A 16,303-nucleotide genomic window follows, 5' to 3' on the forward strand; every position below is an offset into this window, starting at 1 on the left:
AAGATGAAAGAGCAGAGCTGGATAATTTAAGAGCGGGGCACGCGGTTCGACAGGTCCAGTGATCCTGGAGCAATGACGTAGGCGGATGCTAAGGTACCTCGCGATCCAATATTATCGAGGTGAACAATTCCCCCACATACCCCACAATATATACTCCAATTCCAATTTCTTGTCAGTGTTCAACTTCTTATATCTTGAGCTTAAGAAATGTAGACAATGTAATTAAAGCGACAGCACGACCTAGATAGCAGATTTCAAGCTCATTGTGAAGAATAAGCCTCAGTGACGACATGGCGATAAGAGGTGATTATTTGAGATATCCACGAGAAGATTTCTTAGTTCGCTAGAGTATTCTTTAAGAGACTCATTTTGTGGCCTGGAATCTCAATAAGTCTGGTCTTCATATATATCAGACGAAGATCCGGGCTCTCAAGGTAATAAGCTATTCAGTTGTTAGGTATTAAGTCAACACTTACACTTTATAGCTACCTAGAATAACAATCCGTTACAGCTTATACGTTGCGCCTTTTCCTCGACATTGGTGTGATGAGATTGATTTCATTTTATAAGATTGGAATATACTTCTCATAAAGATACATTGTCTTTAATCGCCGAATGGGAATTAGTATTTATTGAGTGATAAGTTATTTGTTAAACCGGGTTGTCAAACTCTTTTTGTTATCTTTTTAACTTTGTGGCGTAAAACATTGTGGTGTAACTTTCCACCATTTTAAATGATCCGCTGCGCTGGAAATAAGACAGCAACATAATGATGTTCACAAACGTCATCAGGCACGCTTCAAGATGCACTTGCATGGATTGACAATAGTATCAATACGATATAGGGAGTGCCTATAATAAATTGATCAGAGCGCAGCGATTCTACCTTGAAGGGTAGGCCCACGGCATATCAATCTTGGCAGCAGCGTTCAGACATGCACAAATTGTCAGCCGATGACTGTTCAAATTGGTGATCTACATGTACGTATGTGCGTGGCTTTGGAAAAATCGAACAGCTAGAACCATGACAGTATAGAGGTTCGTAAGGCTCCCCAGAAAAGGTTATCTTTAAAAATAAATATAGATCCAGTGGGTTCCAAGAATTGGTATGTGCGGTACTTAGGCTCTGGGACACGGCAGAGTGCCAAGATCAAAACGGAGAAGCCTAAGATATTAAAGCGAGACTAGGCTTACGCAGCTACGAGGCGTAGGGGAAATAATAATAATAATAATCAAGGGATCCACAAGGCTGTTCAGGGTAGAAAGGGGTGACGAGGCTTGGAGTCGCTTGTTTTGGCCACCGGAATGATGATCCTACGTCAAACCATGGGACTGTTTGATAGATTTGGGTCAGGCACAGGTACACATGGAGTTTGAACGATATATTGAGATATGTTGTGAGAGTGATGTCTTTGGGGGATAGAAACAAGATCTCGGAATATACTCCATATGTTGTACACAGTAAAGCCATAATGTTGTTAACTGTGAAGGGATAGATAGGTTTAAAGGGCCTTGCCACTAATCCAAAAGTAGCCTAGTGGTAGCCACAAATAGAAGCAAACGTGGACATGAGGCGTGATCTGCCAAGCCCTGATTGGCCCGCTGACCCCTGCGCCTCTTTTCAAGGAGGCTGGTGCCGTGTGTCTACGAGGCTGCGATGATCCTGTTAGGATAAAAACTACCCTCCCCCCTTCTCCAGATTCATTCATCTTAACTCACTCACTCTTCACTTCTCCCTATACTATCTTCCCCTCTCAACACCCCCACACCACTTCATCATGGGAAAAGCCGGTCGCATGGCGTGTATCTTCACGCCCTACGTCTTGACCATCGCGTCATTGATTTGCATTATCATGGTGGGATTGGGTTGCACAAATGCCAGCTCAAGTACCTTGAACAATCTATATTTCCTTCGCGTAAGTGATCTACTGCTTTCGAGATCCTAGACCCATCTAACCCTTATCTTCTATAGCTTGACATCTCAAACATTACCGCAAGCTCACAAACGACGACCGAGATTGAGAATGCCCTCCGCGACGCTGGCATTACCTCAGTCACTGTGGACGATCTCACAAGTGCCATTCAAACCATTGAGAATGAATCGGGTCTCGCCGACTACTACGACATTGGTCTCTGGGGTTACTGTGAGGGCGACATCTCCGGCAGCAAGACGAACATCACCTCCTGCTCAAAGCCCAAGGCCGAGTTCTACTTCGACCCCCTTTCGCTCTTTGGCCTGGAGAACACCAACGCTGGAAGCGCACTCGGCACTGACGCCAAGAAGATCATGAGCGTGTACAAGGCCGTCTCCAAGTGGATGTTTATCGCCTACCTGGTCGCCTTCATCGCTACCTGCGCTCAGATCCTGGTCGGCATCTTCGCCATCTGCAGCCGCTGGGGTAGCTGCGTCACCACCATGGTCTCGATTGTCTCGTTCCTCTTCACTCTAGGAGCCTCGCTCACATCGACCATAATGTTCTCCATCGCAAAGGGCTCCCTCGGCACAGCGGCCAAGGCCTACGGCGTCAAAGTCTCCATGGGCACAAATATCTACGCCGCAACCTGGCTCGCCGTGGTCTTCTCTCTCGCCGGTACTATCTTCTGGATGTTCAGCACCTGCTGCTGCTCCGGCCGCTCCCCCTACGGCCACAAGAACCGCGGTAACGCCCGCGGCTCCGTCACCGCCGAGAAGGCTCCCTACACCTACGAGCCCATTGGGGCCGGCCACCCTCCCTTCGGTAGCCAGCCTTATGCTCCTCAGGGCCACAACACTGCCTACCCTCCTCCTCCCGCTCACCACAACGACATCCCCATGACCAACCAGCGGCAAAATGCATACGAGCCTTTCCGTCACGTCTAAGCACCAAAAAGACTACGAGTTCCTTTTGAATGTACACTCTGAAGCGTTTTTAGACTGGCGATACCAAGGCGTTCACCGTGTTTTTTATTTTTTTTTTTGCATGCCTTTTATGACCATTTTCTATGGGTCTTTTTTGATGATTATCATGCCTTTTCTTGCACAGAAAGACTACAGTCTCTGAATAAACTTGCATTATGTACATTGTTCTCGACCTCTACATACGGAGGAATGATTAGTTTCTGCATTTTGCGACTCCAATATAAAACATTATATCACACGTCTGCCTCACTCGTAGTAAGCCCAGCATATGCAAGTCCGCCAAAAACAGGAATCTTTCGCTTGAGCATCCAGCTCGAAAACGCCACTCCCACCGCGCGAGTCATGAGGCTCGCCATTCTCAGTGGGTCTCACTAGCTTCAACGCTATTGCGCCACAGAACAGTGGCCCCTGCGAACCTTGAAGCTGAAAGCCTCGGGGCCAATACTAAACATGTTATAGAACTACAAGGCTCGAGCCTTAATTTATGTCCTCTTGATTGCATGCTCCACAGGGCTGGGATTGAACTCAAATCTGATTAGCATCGATCTCCATTTCGCTAATTTCATCGTTGCTTGAGCCTTGTCCTGGGGTTTAAGGAGCCGGGAAACACAGATGTGGAAAATAGACTGTTTACTTAGTTGTGCAGTTATATTTAGTCGTATATTGGAATGGTCTGCGTTATTGGAAGTTTCCACGTTATATTGGAGTTGGTTACAACTGATGAGGTTAAATGGCTTGTAGTTTGCAGGCAACGTTCAATAGTTCTGAGGCTAAGGCTGATTGTGGCACGCGAAGATATTGTACACGAAAACGCATTGAGCAATATTAGGGCCACCTTGTTCTTCTCCAGTAGAGCGAAGCAATAAAATCAAATGGTATCCGCCGGTGTGCATACTCCCCATCAGCTATTCGACTGACCAGCGCCGGAGTCGACAAAAAGAAAAAGGAAAAGAATAATACAGTTGGAGAATAGAAAGTAGTTAATATGGAATCACGATGATCCAGGGCCCTTCTCTCGTTTGTAGGTAGGACGGCAGATGACACCCTTGTCATCGAGTTGGATCTTCGCGCCGCCACGACGATTGAGTTCCTGGAGAACATTCTGGTCTTCTCGAGCCCAGCGCTTAAAGGGCGTGTTGGGGTCATCAGACCATACGGGGCCAGCAGGAAAGATATTCCTAAGTGATCGGAACCAGGGCCGTGGCCTTGGTGGCTCTTGTTGGACATCATCAGTAGAAGCGGCGACTTCGGCGACAGCCTGCGTTGAAGCCGGGGGAGAAACTAGAGAACTGTGGCGGTGCTCGGTGTCATCGCCAAGTTCAATGCTGGCAGTTCTGTGGTGGGTGCGATCTGCCTCCTGAGATTCATCGGCTTCGGTCATATCAATTTCGCTCAAATCAGGCTTGATCTTTGTGTCGTCTTCATCATGCTGCGTTGAATCATCCATATTCTGGTCCGAGCTGGAAAGTACAGGCCTTTGCCCACTGCTGCTCATTGTATGAGCTTGAGTGTCCAACACTTCGTTGCTGGAACTATCCGGTTCTAATTTGACTTGCACTGCAGGCAGTGTGCCCGAATGGTGTAAAGGCGAATGTTGTGTTGCAAGGGGTATGTCTGTGTTGGTGCTAGGACTATTGGGAATATCATTGGCACTGGCATTGTTAGATGAACGAGTGTGGAGGTCTGATAATTTGTCCACGAGATTCGCCGTGAAAGAAAGGTGTGCACGTTCGCCCTGGGTAGCCACTGGGCATGGGGGCGGCTGACTTGATGAGGTCGTTGTATCAGGTGGAACAAACTGAGATGCAGCCACATTGACCGCGCGGGTGGTCAGGCTTCGTTTCTTGTGCCGGGGCCTTGCAAAGCTTGAGCAGAAGAAGTCTTCGTATTTCAATGTCTTGAAATCTTGCGACGCGCAATCTTCCACGTGACGCTGATACTCTTCGAGATGTAAGATAACAAAGTCGTCCCACAGGAAGGAGCGTTGCAGAGCACCCTTTTCGCGAAGGGCCCGCAGCTTCGCGCACATCTCGGTGAAATGAGCAAAATCTCCAGAATACGGCGGATAGTCATTACAGAATTTTTCGTAAAAGATAAATGCTTGGGCGGTCTGGTCGGGCTTGTCAATAAAGCTCTGACGCCGTGCCACCAGCCCGCCATTTGGACTTTGGAACGTCGTCATGGTATCAGTGCCTTCAATTTGTCGGATTTTGCGAGGCTTTGATGGGGATTCGGCATCAGGAGCGGTCCAGCCCGATGAATCACCCAGAGACGTGTCTGGGAAGTACGTCGCGCCATCGAGAGAGGTCAGTTCTCCCATAGAATTCTGGCTTGGTCCATTGAGTTGGGACATGGGCTGCGGATGAAAGCTAGCAAAAGAGAAAGAGGAAGAGTTGGCAGAGGGCTGTGAGCTGAACAGAGACGAGTCCCACTGGCGCTGAACGGTTTTTGACGAATCGAGCACAACTTCTGTGTGGGACCGAGGGGTCTCTTGCGATGTCGGATGCGAGCTGCTGGCTTGAGTCTGAGTACCTAGCACGTCCACCCGAAGGGATTCATCTTCGATCGGTAAAGATGGGTTTAGTGCCTCTTGAGAAGGGTCACTTTGCGTGTTGCTTTCTTGCAAGCGGTAGGTAGCGAGAATTCGAGATTGAGAGGATGTCTTGGCTGCTTGGGATGATGGCTGCTGGGAGCTTGAATGCTCCGGTTTAACTGTCTTGTTGCCTTGTTTCTCGCGTTGTGAAGGAGTCGTTTGGACAGCAGGCGTCTCGACGACTTGTACACTTTTCCTAATGGATCTTGGAAGTGATAGGCCCGAGCTGTTACCTGAACTATCTATTTGCTGTTCTGGCTGACTGCTCGGTGGAATACTTGCCCCCAGAGCGCAAGGGACGGATGTCTCCATCTCGGTCTCATCACTTTCATCGCCACTTGACTCGGGCTGGTGAGATTCTGGGGTGGCTGGAGGGCATGCAGAGCGCATTCCATCCCGAGGTTCCTGTATTGGTTTTGGTGTTTGTTCCTCAATCTCAATGCTTGGATCGGAATGATTGTGCTCTTGAGATGGGGCATCACCAGGATTTTGATATCGAGATTCTGCTTCCTTCAAGATCATTGTTGAGTCCTCAGGATACTGAGACGCGCGATGCGCGACAATATCAGGAATACTTCGGGAAGGGACAACCTCCCGCGCAGGCTGAGAAGTAGTATGAGATCCATTCGCCATATCTACGTCACCATCTTCTGCAGTTTGATAGGCGCTGGATTGAGTACCGCTTGGCGTTGCACCCTCCCTTATGTTCCTGGATTTCCTTGGAGACGGGCTGTTAGGCGGAAGGATCTTTCCGGGGGTCCTTTCCGGGGAAGCAGACCAGTGAGAGAAAGGTTCTGATATTTGACTGTTGGTCTCCGACTCAGCAACAGATCCAGATCTGTTGATATCTTGCGGGCTTGGCGTCGGATTTCCACCTCTCTGATCTTTCTTCGCCAATAATTTTCTTCTTTGAGCGATGTCGTTCCATCTCGTTAAAAGTCTGGGCGGTACATGACACATCGGCGTAGATTCACCAGAGCCCTGTTGGATCCACACAAGTGGCTCGAAGAGATCGGCTTGCTCTTTGGGGATATGGACATCACTCGTCGATATCTTTGTCATTACATTCCACGGATCTGGCAACAGTTGGTGCGTGGGTAAATTCAGTAACTCGGAGAGCACTGGCTCAGGCTCGGGCTCATTTCGTATCTCTTTGATTTCATTCAGGTCCATTTGAGTCATTTCTCCAGTATCAGTACGCTGTCGTTTGTTCGATGGCGACGTAATACCTGGCTTTCGCAGCCTTTGGGAATCTGTGCCATCAGGAGATGTCAGCGAATGTGCATCTGTGCTGTCGCGTTGCCTTTTCTTTGAGACATCATCCTTTTTTTGTTCTTCCCTATTCACAGTCTCGTCGCGATCAACTAGATCAATCGAAGAAGACGCAGATTGTGTCTCAATGGCTGCCGGGTCAACGATATCCTGGCTGGCATTGGGACGGGGTGCATTGGCATCAGATATGTCGGGGCATCCAGCTTCAGCGAGCGTGCTCGACGGTCTGTATGAGGAGTGTTCTCCTGATTCAATCGGTGTTTTTCCGTCCGATAAGGCAGACTGCGTGCTGTTGCTACTACCCAGAGGCAGGCTGGGGGTTTCTGTACTAGTATGAATCAGGCCAGCAGAAGGTCTCAAGAGCCCAAGGATTGCCTCCTTATCGAGAGAAACGTGATTCCTTCTATTATTGTTCCTCTGTGTGTCGTGGTTGGTATTGGAGAGAACTTGAGAGAAGAACTGCGATCCCATCGACTCAAATTGAGAATCGGGCGACGCCCGTTGGTCAAACGGGGAGATTGAAGGCTCAGCCAAAGCAATATCTTCTTGGCCATTGGGTCTAGCATCAACGGAACTTTTCTGCGTTTTCTGACACGCCTCTTTCAATAGAACTTTGATAGCCGGCGTCTTCTTGAGTTTCGGTTTAGGAGGCTCCCCTTTAGTGACCTGATTCCAACGTATGCGAAAGCGGTTGACACGAAGCTCGATCTCGGGGGAACTTGTCGAGTACACAAGAGCCAACCTCACATCAAGAAGCTCAATTAGTTGCTTTTTGGGTCCTTCTTTGATTGTAGGCGGGCAAGGTGAGCTCGCTTCATGCTCGTTTAGCGAATCGCGCGAGAAGATGGCATCGATTTGATTCTTGGAGTCCGTCAACGTTGCGCGATCACCGTCTCCCTGTCCCCACTAATAGACACCAGATATGTTAGTCGCAAGGGACTCTGAGATATTGACTGAGCCCGTACCTTGTCAATTATCGCTGGCATGACAAGCCCGCGCACACTGAAGCTGAGGCAACCCTCAAGATCTTCCACTTCGATTCCATCCTGACTGTTTCGGCCAAGGTAAAACAAGAGACATTGTTCGGCCAACGCCGCCAGCCAGGGACTAACTGGATTCATCGTGCGAATCCAGTTTTGTGACGAAGGTAGAGCTGTGTCATAGCTGAGAGTCAAGAATTGGCATTTGATGTAGTCACATCGTGAAGCAGCGGTGATACACCAAAAATTGCCAATCGATAAGACGCGAAACGCGCCCCAGCTGACTCAGCTCCACCACGTCATTTCACAGCTTGGAGGTCAAGTGCGGAGAGAAGATCTACAACTTTTTGACATCTACAGCTTTTCCTCGCCCGGACCTTGGGGTTTAGCGCTCTTGAGCGCTCGATCCACTTCCAACTTATCCTATCGCGCTTTTGCCTCGAATGACCGGCTGTCAACAGTGCCCATCTCCTGTGTGGGGATGATCTGAGATCTTTCTGCCTAACTTGTCATTCTGCGACCCTTTGGACATACCATCATGGAGTCTCAGCAGTCCCAAGGCTCACGCAGTCCGTCGACGTCGTCTATGTCACTTCCCCCCGGCCGACGTCGGTCCCGCAGCTCGATGGCAACGACTCAGACCGAGCGAGAATCGACGAATGCAGCTCTCGATCACATACACAGTGCAGCATATCAGTCCGAATCACTCACTCTGTTCGAAGAATTCAGCAGTCCGCCGGTACCATCCTCTACGTCTGACGAAAAAGGGTTATCCGAAGAGCTACAAGGTGGATTAAGTGGTCTATACAGTCGCTTTAGGACTTCAGTGGGGGGAGTGAGAGATATTGTCAGCGGTGGAAAGCCTACAGACAAGAACACGGCCGAAACCTCCGCGGTCAAGACTCCTGCATCGGAACGTTCGCTGGTCAAACAGGTCTCAGACCCAGCCGGTAGCTCGGCTGATCACCTACCGTCACAGCCTCCCTCTTTGCAAGGTTCAAGGCTTCAATCGCCTGTTGTAGCGAATTTTCAGTCTCAGCAGGATCCCGCGCAACCGACAACCACGGGAAGAAGATCCCGAATATCCTCCAAGAGTGGCAGCGTATCTTCAAAGACATCCATTCCACCGTCCCCAGGGATCAAGCCCGGCATCGCACCGTTGACGAAAGCCACCGGAACCGCTGTCGCCGCAGAACCAACAGTCAACCAGCGACATGTCAACGTTATTGGAGAACCCAATCACTCAAGAAGTAGCTCCATCAATGTCCCGTCCCAAGCCCCATTCCAAGGAGTTCACGGTGCAGAATCTGCAAGTATTGGTAGTAAGGATGGCGCCGTCGATCTTTCCATGAGTCAAACTTCATCTTTGTTGAGCCAGAACCTCTCCAATTCGCCGGTGCTATCTGGAAAGATGCATGACAGCCATGAGGACCAGGGTCAATCGAACCCCAAAGAATTACATATCTTGGCCACCCACATTCCCGACAACCAGTCTCGAAAATCAGTCTCTGCTGATTCACAAAGACCGCCTGAAAACGCGCCCCAGACTGCCATGCTCCGAAGTTGTAAGCAAACTGAGTCAATCCAGGATCGTGTGTCTCAGCGTTTGGGAGACAGATCGGACTCGCGAGCATCTTCTCGTTATGACGAGCCGCGAGCTTCAATATCTGCCTCGACTAGCCTTTCAAGACTTTCATCCCGTGATGAGGCTACATACCACCCAGATAAACCTTCCACCAAGGCAGCGACTGGCTCTCGTGAAGGTGCGGGTGCCAATGAGCCGCACAAGATCATTCTCCCCGATCAACTCAGGGATAAAAAAATCCCAACCCGAGCTGGGCGACTACCTGGTTATGATATGTCACGAACCACCACAGCAGGGACCATGACCACGATTTCTTCTTTGCCTCCGTTGAAAACCAAAATTGGTCAGGCTGCTAGTCAACACTCGCAGCCCAACCGTCAACTGACCGCCGGAGGCGATGGTGTGTTGTCTCAGTTAAGAAGTAAGTTGCTTAGCAGAGACTACTGGATGCGCGATGAGAATGCCAAAGACTGCTTCCACTGTGGCGATCCCTTTACCACATTTCGTCGAAAACACCATTGTCGAACCTGTGGTCAAATCTTTGATTCAAAATGTACTTTGCTCATTTCGGGAGCGCGGTTTGGCCAGCCTGGAAGCATCCGAGTTTGCAACCCTTGCGAGAAAATGATCAATGCCCATGATGATGATTCTTCCGAGTTCTCAGATAGTGAGCAAAGCCCCATAGTTTCCAACTCGCGGGTTGCTGAACTCGGCTGGGGGAATAACACACGGGCATCAGCAGATGACGATGATTCATCCTCTATCATATCCCAGTCAATTGATCATGTTCTCAGAACTCCAACAATGGCCATACCAGCTACACGGCGCGCTGGCGAGGGCCACAATCGCCGCTCGGCGGTCCTCGAAATCAACCCTGATCGCCCGCTGGCACGACCTACTTCTTCACGGTCATTGCGGTCCTCGCTCGGTACAAGACCGCATTCCATGAGTCACAAACGACATCATTCTCGTCAGCAGTACATTCGGGGTTTCAAGACACATGAAGACCGAGCGCCTTTTCAACGCCGACATGCAGATGACACAGGCTTTGAATCCCGGCTGCCTGCTTTTCACAAAGATAACATCATTGACCCTGATCTGGCTCAATATCTTTCTGATGATGCATCAAGCGGCGATGAACAACCTAGCCTTTTGTCTGCAGTCTCTGAGGGCGCTTTGTCCAAAAGTGGAGGTGATGGCGAGAGAGCCTCTTTTGGCGGGCTGCTAGCCTCTTTGAAAAAGGGCAGATCTGCTTTTGGAGACCGAAGTACTCCTAGTATGAATAGAGACCCCGACGAAGCCAGTATCACTAGCTCAAGAGCTGTGAACCTACCCCGTTCATCTCGTCGTCGGAACCTGAGCGTTGCAAGCAGCATGCACCGCCATTCACCCAGGACATCAAAGGACATGCTTCATGACGTCTCTTTGCCAACGGTTCCTTTGCCCATTAATCTTAACCATGCTGGGTTTAAGATGACCCGGAGCTCGTCAATGAGAGGCCATGGAGCACCGCCGGTTGAGTTGAACAGAGCGAGCCTAGAACATGTACGAAAGCTTCTGCGTCAACTTCTTGTGGAGTCCGCTATTCCTAGCGGTGATAGTTGGGAGAATGCCCTGATACCAATATTATTGAAAGCAGCAGATGAAGTCGATCCAGACGTCCAACGAGGGGATGATATGGATATCCGTCACTACGTCAAATTGAAGAAAATTCCCGGTGGCCGGCCTGGGGATACTGCCTACGTATCCGGTCTCGTCTTTACCAAAAACTTGGCTTTGAAGAGCATGCCAAGAAGCATCCCAAGTCCAAACATCTTGATCATCACATTCCCTCTCGAATATGCCCGTCAGCAACAACATTTCATGAGTCTCGAGCCTGTTATCAGGCAAGAGCGTGAATTCTTGGAGAACCTGGCCAGTCGAATCGCAGCATTGCACCCAAATTTGCTTTTGGTCGAAAAGAATGTTTCTGGCCTAGCGCTCGAACTTCTCGAGAAAGCTGGTATTGCAACTGCGTATAATGTGAAGCCATCTGTTCTGGAGGCCGTATCGAGATGTACGCAGACTAGGATTGTGACATCCATGGATAAGCTCTTGACAACCACTTTGCATAGTGATTGCAGCAGCTTTGACGTGAAGACCTATGTTCATAGTGGTCGAAAGAAGACCTACATGTATATCTCTGGCTGTCCGAAAGAACTCGGTTGCACCATTGTCCTGCGCGGCGATGATGAGGAAGTTCTTGGAAAAGTGAAGAGGATCACTGAGTTCATGATCTACGTTGTCTATAACCTTCGATTGGAAACATATGTTATGCGAGATGAATTTGCACAGATACCAACCTCGCCGACAGAATCGCAGGTGGCAGCTAATAAGGACAAGAAAATCATATCACAGGCCGCCAATGAGAGCGAGACTCAGCACGGAACTAGCGAGAACACTGGCGACATCTCTGATAGTCAAATCCTTGTGGCACCTGATGCCACGGATGTCCCAGACGATATTCCAATGCCGACGTACTATGACGATATGGTCCAAGATCACCAGACCAAGATTCTCTCTGCTTCGCCTTTCGTCAAATTTGAACCTCCGTATCTTCTGATGCGTACGCGGGAAATGGAACGCAGACTCGCCTATCTGAAACGTCTCCGTGATCACGACGGCGACTCTGACGAACTCACAGATGAGAAGGCGAAGCAGCAGAAGTTCGTTCTCATCACCCCAGAAATGGTGCATCAATCACCGCAAGACGCCCCAGCAAAAGTCAAGGAAGTGCTGCGTGCTGCTCATGATGCGGAATATGACCGAGCGCTGTATCACTATCAAACCCAAAAGCGCCAATGGGAGGCCTACGTCTCGGGAAACCCCAACATGTTCGATCCCTATTCACATCAGAACCTTGTCGTTCTCTACAGCCTCGTCTGCACAACAACATCAGTGCCTTGCTCTGGACCGGACGTCTTTGCTCTAGAATTCTACAATGAGCATGGCGATGACGTTATTTTCGAGTCCGACCTCACAATTGGGCAGTATGTTGAAGACCTGTGCCACTCAGCCAATGCAGTTTGCACTGTTAATGGCTGCGAGAAACGTATGTTTGAGCATCACCGTCAGTATGTGCATGGTGATGCGCAAATCAGCGTGCTGGTTCAGCCCTACCCATCCAAATTGCCTGGTCTTCAGGATATCGTGTTGATGTGGAGTTGTTGCAAGATATGCGGCAATGAAACCCAAGTGAGTCCAATGTCGGAGAACACATGGAAGTACTCTTTCGGAAAATACTTAGAGCTATCCTTTTGGGGTAGAAATCTGCATGCTCGTGCTGGGGTTTGCCCCCATGATCTGCAGCGGGATCATATCCGCTATTTCGGCTTCAAAGACGTTGCTCTGCGAGTACAGTATGATCCCATTCGTCTCCTTGAGATCATCGTTCCTCGCCCTCGTGTTACTTGGAAGGTGGACAATGACTTGAAGTTGAGAAACGAAGTCTATCTGCGCACCGAGCAGCGCATCAAAAACTTCATGGCATCTGTTCAAGCTCGTTTGAAAGGCATTAATGTCGACAGTGTTGTTCCTGAGTTGGTAGACAGCTGCAAGAAAAAGATTGAATCTTTGACTAAGAAGGGTCATGAAGATCACAATTCTCTGATCCGGCACCTGCAAGACAAATACACAAGTTCTCGCTACTGGGAGATCATACCTCTGAATGAGGTGCTCCGTGCAGTGCAAGAAAAGGTTGTTGAATGGGACACCACCTTTGCTGATTTCGAGAATAACTTTTTCCCCTCTGAGAAAGATATCAAGCATATGGCAACGCTACAGCTCAAAAAGATTTTCCTTGACAAGGATGCCACATCAGTCTCCCCAGAAGACCCCTTGCGAGCCCCAAACGACGCAGATGATGAGAACGAGGAAGAAGTCGATAGGCCACGGATGATGAGGCGCATGACCCTTTCCCCAGAAAAGGCACAGAATGTACTGGTCTCAGTCGTTGAAGAACACGCTGGCAAAAAGCACCGCGAGGAATTCTCGGAAATTGAGCTCCCCTCTCATTCAGCATCAGTCGAAGAGGGGGTGTCAGTTGATGCAGACAATGAGAAAAGGTCTTCCCCTCAAGATGAAGCTGTGTCGCAAGAGGAAGTCCGCCATCTTGACTTGGCCGTACCTTCAGGTCAACTAGAACGTGGTCCTGTCGACACGGATCTCAGTTCGAATCAAACGTTGCCCGACCCCAATTTCCCTGCGGTGGACTCCACCGATGGATCGTCAGATTCGATATCACCGAAAACTTCTGTGTTCCTGAAGGAAGGGAAGGACAGCGGGAAAGAAGATGGCGGAATCACTTTTCCAAGTACCCCAATACGTCGACCTTCGGCGATTCCCCGCCCTACCGAAGCAGCCTTTCGACGCTCTGGTAAAGCACGGTCTCCTCCCCTTTTGCGCGCTCAATCCCAACCAGCGAATATTCCGAGGGACAGGACTATCAGCAGCATTGCGCTTCCAAGCTTGAAAATAGCAACCACTAACCCAGTTGATCTTGATAAATCTGGAAGCGAGTCCCCCAAGTCGGACAAGAAGCTGAGCGACCGTTTGGGCTTGAGTGCCCTCAAAAGTACTCGGTTTGCTTCCGGTCACTCTCTTATCCCACGGTCTACTCCAGGAAAGAGGGGAAGCTCCCAGGTCTCCAATCTTGCTAGACATTTTGAACAGCTGAGTCGAGAATTCGAGAAAGAAAGACAGCGAGAGAGACGTCAGCGAGCTGCCCGAGGCACTTACTCACGTGCATTCCCGTTGGCGTCCTCGAAGCCCATTGTGGAAGTCTATCGGAATGTAAGAGAGGCTGTGGAAGAACGCGAGCCTCCAGTTGACGGCGAGGAATCTCCGCCGTCTGCCCCGCGGATCCTAATGGACGACTTGGGCCGTCAAAGTGACGAACTCGTCAATGAGAGACCTCGTGAAGAGCACCATCAACATCCCTTGCCAAAAGACTCACCCACTGAGCCTAACGAGGCAGGACCGGATCACCGTCCTGATACCCAGCTGTTTTCTGATGCCGAACCAGACGAAGGCCAAAGTGATGAAGATCGAACCACGACTGAGGATCTTCATCCGGTAGATTCGCACGAAGAAACCAAAAACTTGGCAGAAGACGAGTCAATTGATTTCAAGGATATGCCCAAGCATGAGCGTACTACACTTGTGAAGATGCTGACGAACTTCTGGTCTGAGCGCTCTGCGAGTGGATGGGCATCCCTTGATTATCCCCTCAGTGTTATGGATCACGTTTTTGCCGATTGTGATATCATTGTGCGCGAGGATGAGCCGAGTTCTCTGGTGGCGTTTGCGTTGGACTCCTCTGACTACAAAGAAAAGCTTTCAAGCATTCAGCAACGGTATGACGAGATGGAGGAACATCAACCAGAGCCCAAGAGTGATATCGAGGCCGCGAAAGAAGCACGCGTCGAGCATGCTCTCTTGCGACCCACGGGCACTCACCTCAAGTACCAATTCCAAGAAGGTCAAGCCAAGATGCTGTGCAAGGTGTTCTATGCGGAACAATTCGATGCACTGCGCAAGAAGTGTGGCGTGGCGGATCGAATCGTCGAATCGTTGTCCCGATGCGCAAAATGGGACTCAAAGGGCGGCAAGACCAAGTCGTTATTCTTGAAGACTCTTGACGATCGTTTCATTCTCAAATCACTGTCGCCAATTGAAACACAGGCCTTCCTCAAGTTTGCTCCAGCATACTTCCAAATCATGTCCGAGGCGTTGTTCCATGAATTGCCATCTGCGATCGCCAAGATGTTTGGCTTCTACCAGGTCATCATCAAGAACCCCGCTACCGGAACAGAGTTCAACTGGTTCTTGCTTCTGATGGAGAACCTGTTCTACGATCGCGTTCCTACCCGTATCTTCGATCTCAAGGGCTCCATGCGAAACCGCAAAGTGCAAAGCACCGGTGAACGGGATGAGGTCCTTTTGGACGAAAACATGGTGGACTTCATTTATGAGACACCCCTTTTCGCCCGTGAGCATTCGAAGAAACTTCTCGGCCAAAGTGTGTGGAATGACACTCTCTTCCTGGGTCGCCAAGACGTCATGGACTACTCGCTCATGATTGCCATTGACGAAAGCCGCGACGAGCTGGTGGTCGGAATCATCGACTGCATCCGTACCTACACCTGGGACAAAAAGCTCGAGTCCTGGATTAAGGATAAGGGATTCGGTGGCGGTGGCCGCAATCGACCAACAGTCACCAGTCCTAGGGAATACAAGGGTCGTTTCCGTGAGGCGATGGCCCGATACGTACTCCAAGCTCCAAGGTATGTCACCCCGTTCTCTTCTCTTCTATAGTAAAACACTGACTCTTCTAGCTGCTGGCACCAATTACAACCAAATTCGATGTATCGATATGCACAGGGCGAGAACCAAGCCACGGAAGCCGAAATTGACGATGGCTTCTTGGAAGACCCCGGTTTCTAGTGCTATCGATTCCGGTTTTGTCAACCATACAATAATGACTTATGACTTGATGATGCATCCATGTCCAGATCTGCTTTTTGGACATTTGACATGTCTGTTTAGCAATGCGCTATGCCATGTGCACGTCACAATACCTCTGCACAGACGACCTTGTTTTTAACTATCTTCGCACCCACATCATATCTGATGTACGAGCGAATCCACATGAAGCGGCGCAGTGGGTCATTTGTTTGTTTAGATCTATCTTACTCTTGCATGAATATATGCATATGACATTCCTTCGAATATTAGCATTCTCCTAGCCAATTTGAATCGCATGTCCTTTTTACCACTCAGTCTAAACTATCCAAAGAAATGGGGTTTGCAAGAAAGCCTTTTGCAGCTATACAAGTTCCGCGCTCCCACCATTCGATACGTCAATTCAAGGTATACATGTACATATTCAACGGTTGAAGCAGTATCTAAGTAATAATGCTCGGTGAAATACAACT

At 49.5% G+C, this 16,303-nt stretch overlaps 3 protein-coding genes across 3 annotated transcripts; 2 read left to right on the plus strand and 1 right to left on the minus strand.

Annotated features, from left to right (window-relative positions):
- Nucleotides 1-1,778: 1,778 nt before the first annotated feature.
- Nucleotides 1,779-2,860, plus strand: PENARI_c001G03428 (SUR7/PalI family protein; the record flags this gene model as incomplete). The annotated part of the gene is made up of 2 exons (XM_022626386.1): nucleotides 1,779-1,916; nucleotides 1,973-2,860. 2 exons carry the CDS (start codon nucleotides 1,779-1,781, stop codon nucleotides 2,858-2,860), a joined length of 1,026 nt encoding a protein of 341 aa, XP_022493916.1.
- A 1,030-nt stretch (nucleotides 2,861-3,890) lies between these two features.
- PENARI_c001G03007 (uncharacterized protein) lies at nucleotides 3,891-7,885 on the minus strand (the record flags this gene model as incomplete). Its single annotated transcript, XM_022626347.1, has 2 exons — nucleotides 3,891-7,670; nucleotides 7,730-7,885. The coding sequence occupies 2 exons, from the start codon at nucleotides 7,883-7,885 to the stop codon at nucleotides 3,891-3,893; spliced, it is 3,936 nt and encodes a 1,311-aa protein (XP_022493806.1).
- Nucleotides 7,886-8,282: 397 nt separating this feature from the next.
- On the plus strand, nucleotides 8,283-15,812 carry PENARI_c001G09213 (1-phosphatidylinositol-3-phosphate 5-kinase FAB1; the record flags this gene model as incomplete). Its single annotated transcript, XM_022626850.1, has 2 exons — nucleotides 8,283-15,652; nucleotides 15,704-15,812. 2 exons carry the CDS (start codon nucleotides 8,283-8,285, stop codon nucleotides 15,810-15,812), a joined length of 7,479 nt encoding a protein of 2,492 aa, XP_022493923.1.
- Between the last annotated feature and the right edge of the window lie 491 nt (nucleotides 15,813-16,303).

The sequence above is a fragment of the Penicillium arizonense genome (genome assembly GCF_001773325.1).
Source record: "Penicillium arizonense strain CBS 141311 chromosome Unknown PENARI_contig001, whole genome shotgun sequence".
NCBI lineage: Eukaryota > Fungi > Ascomycota > Eurotiomycetes > Eurotiales > Aspergillaceae > Penicillium > Penicillium arizonense.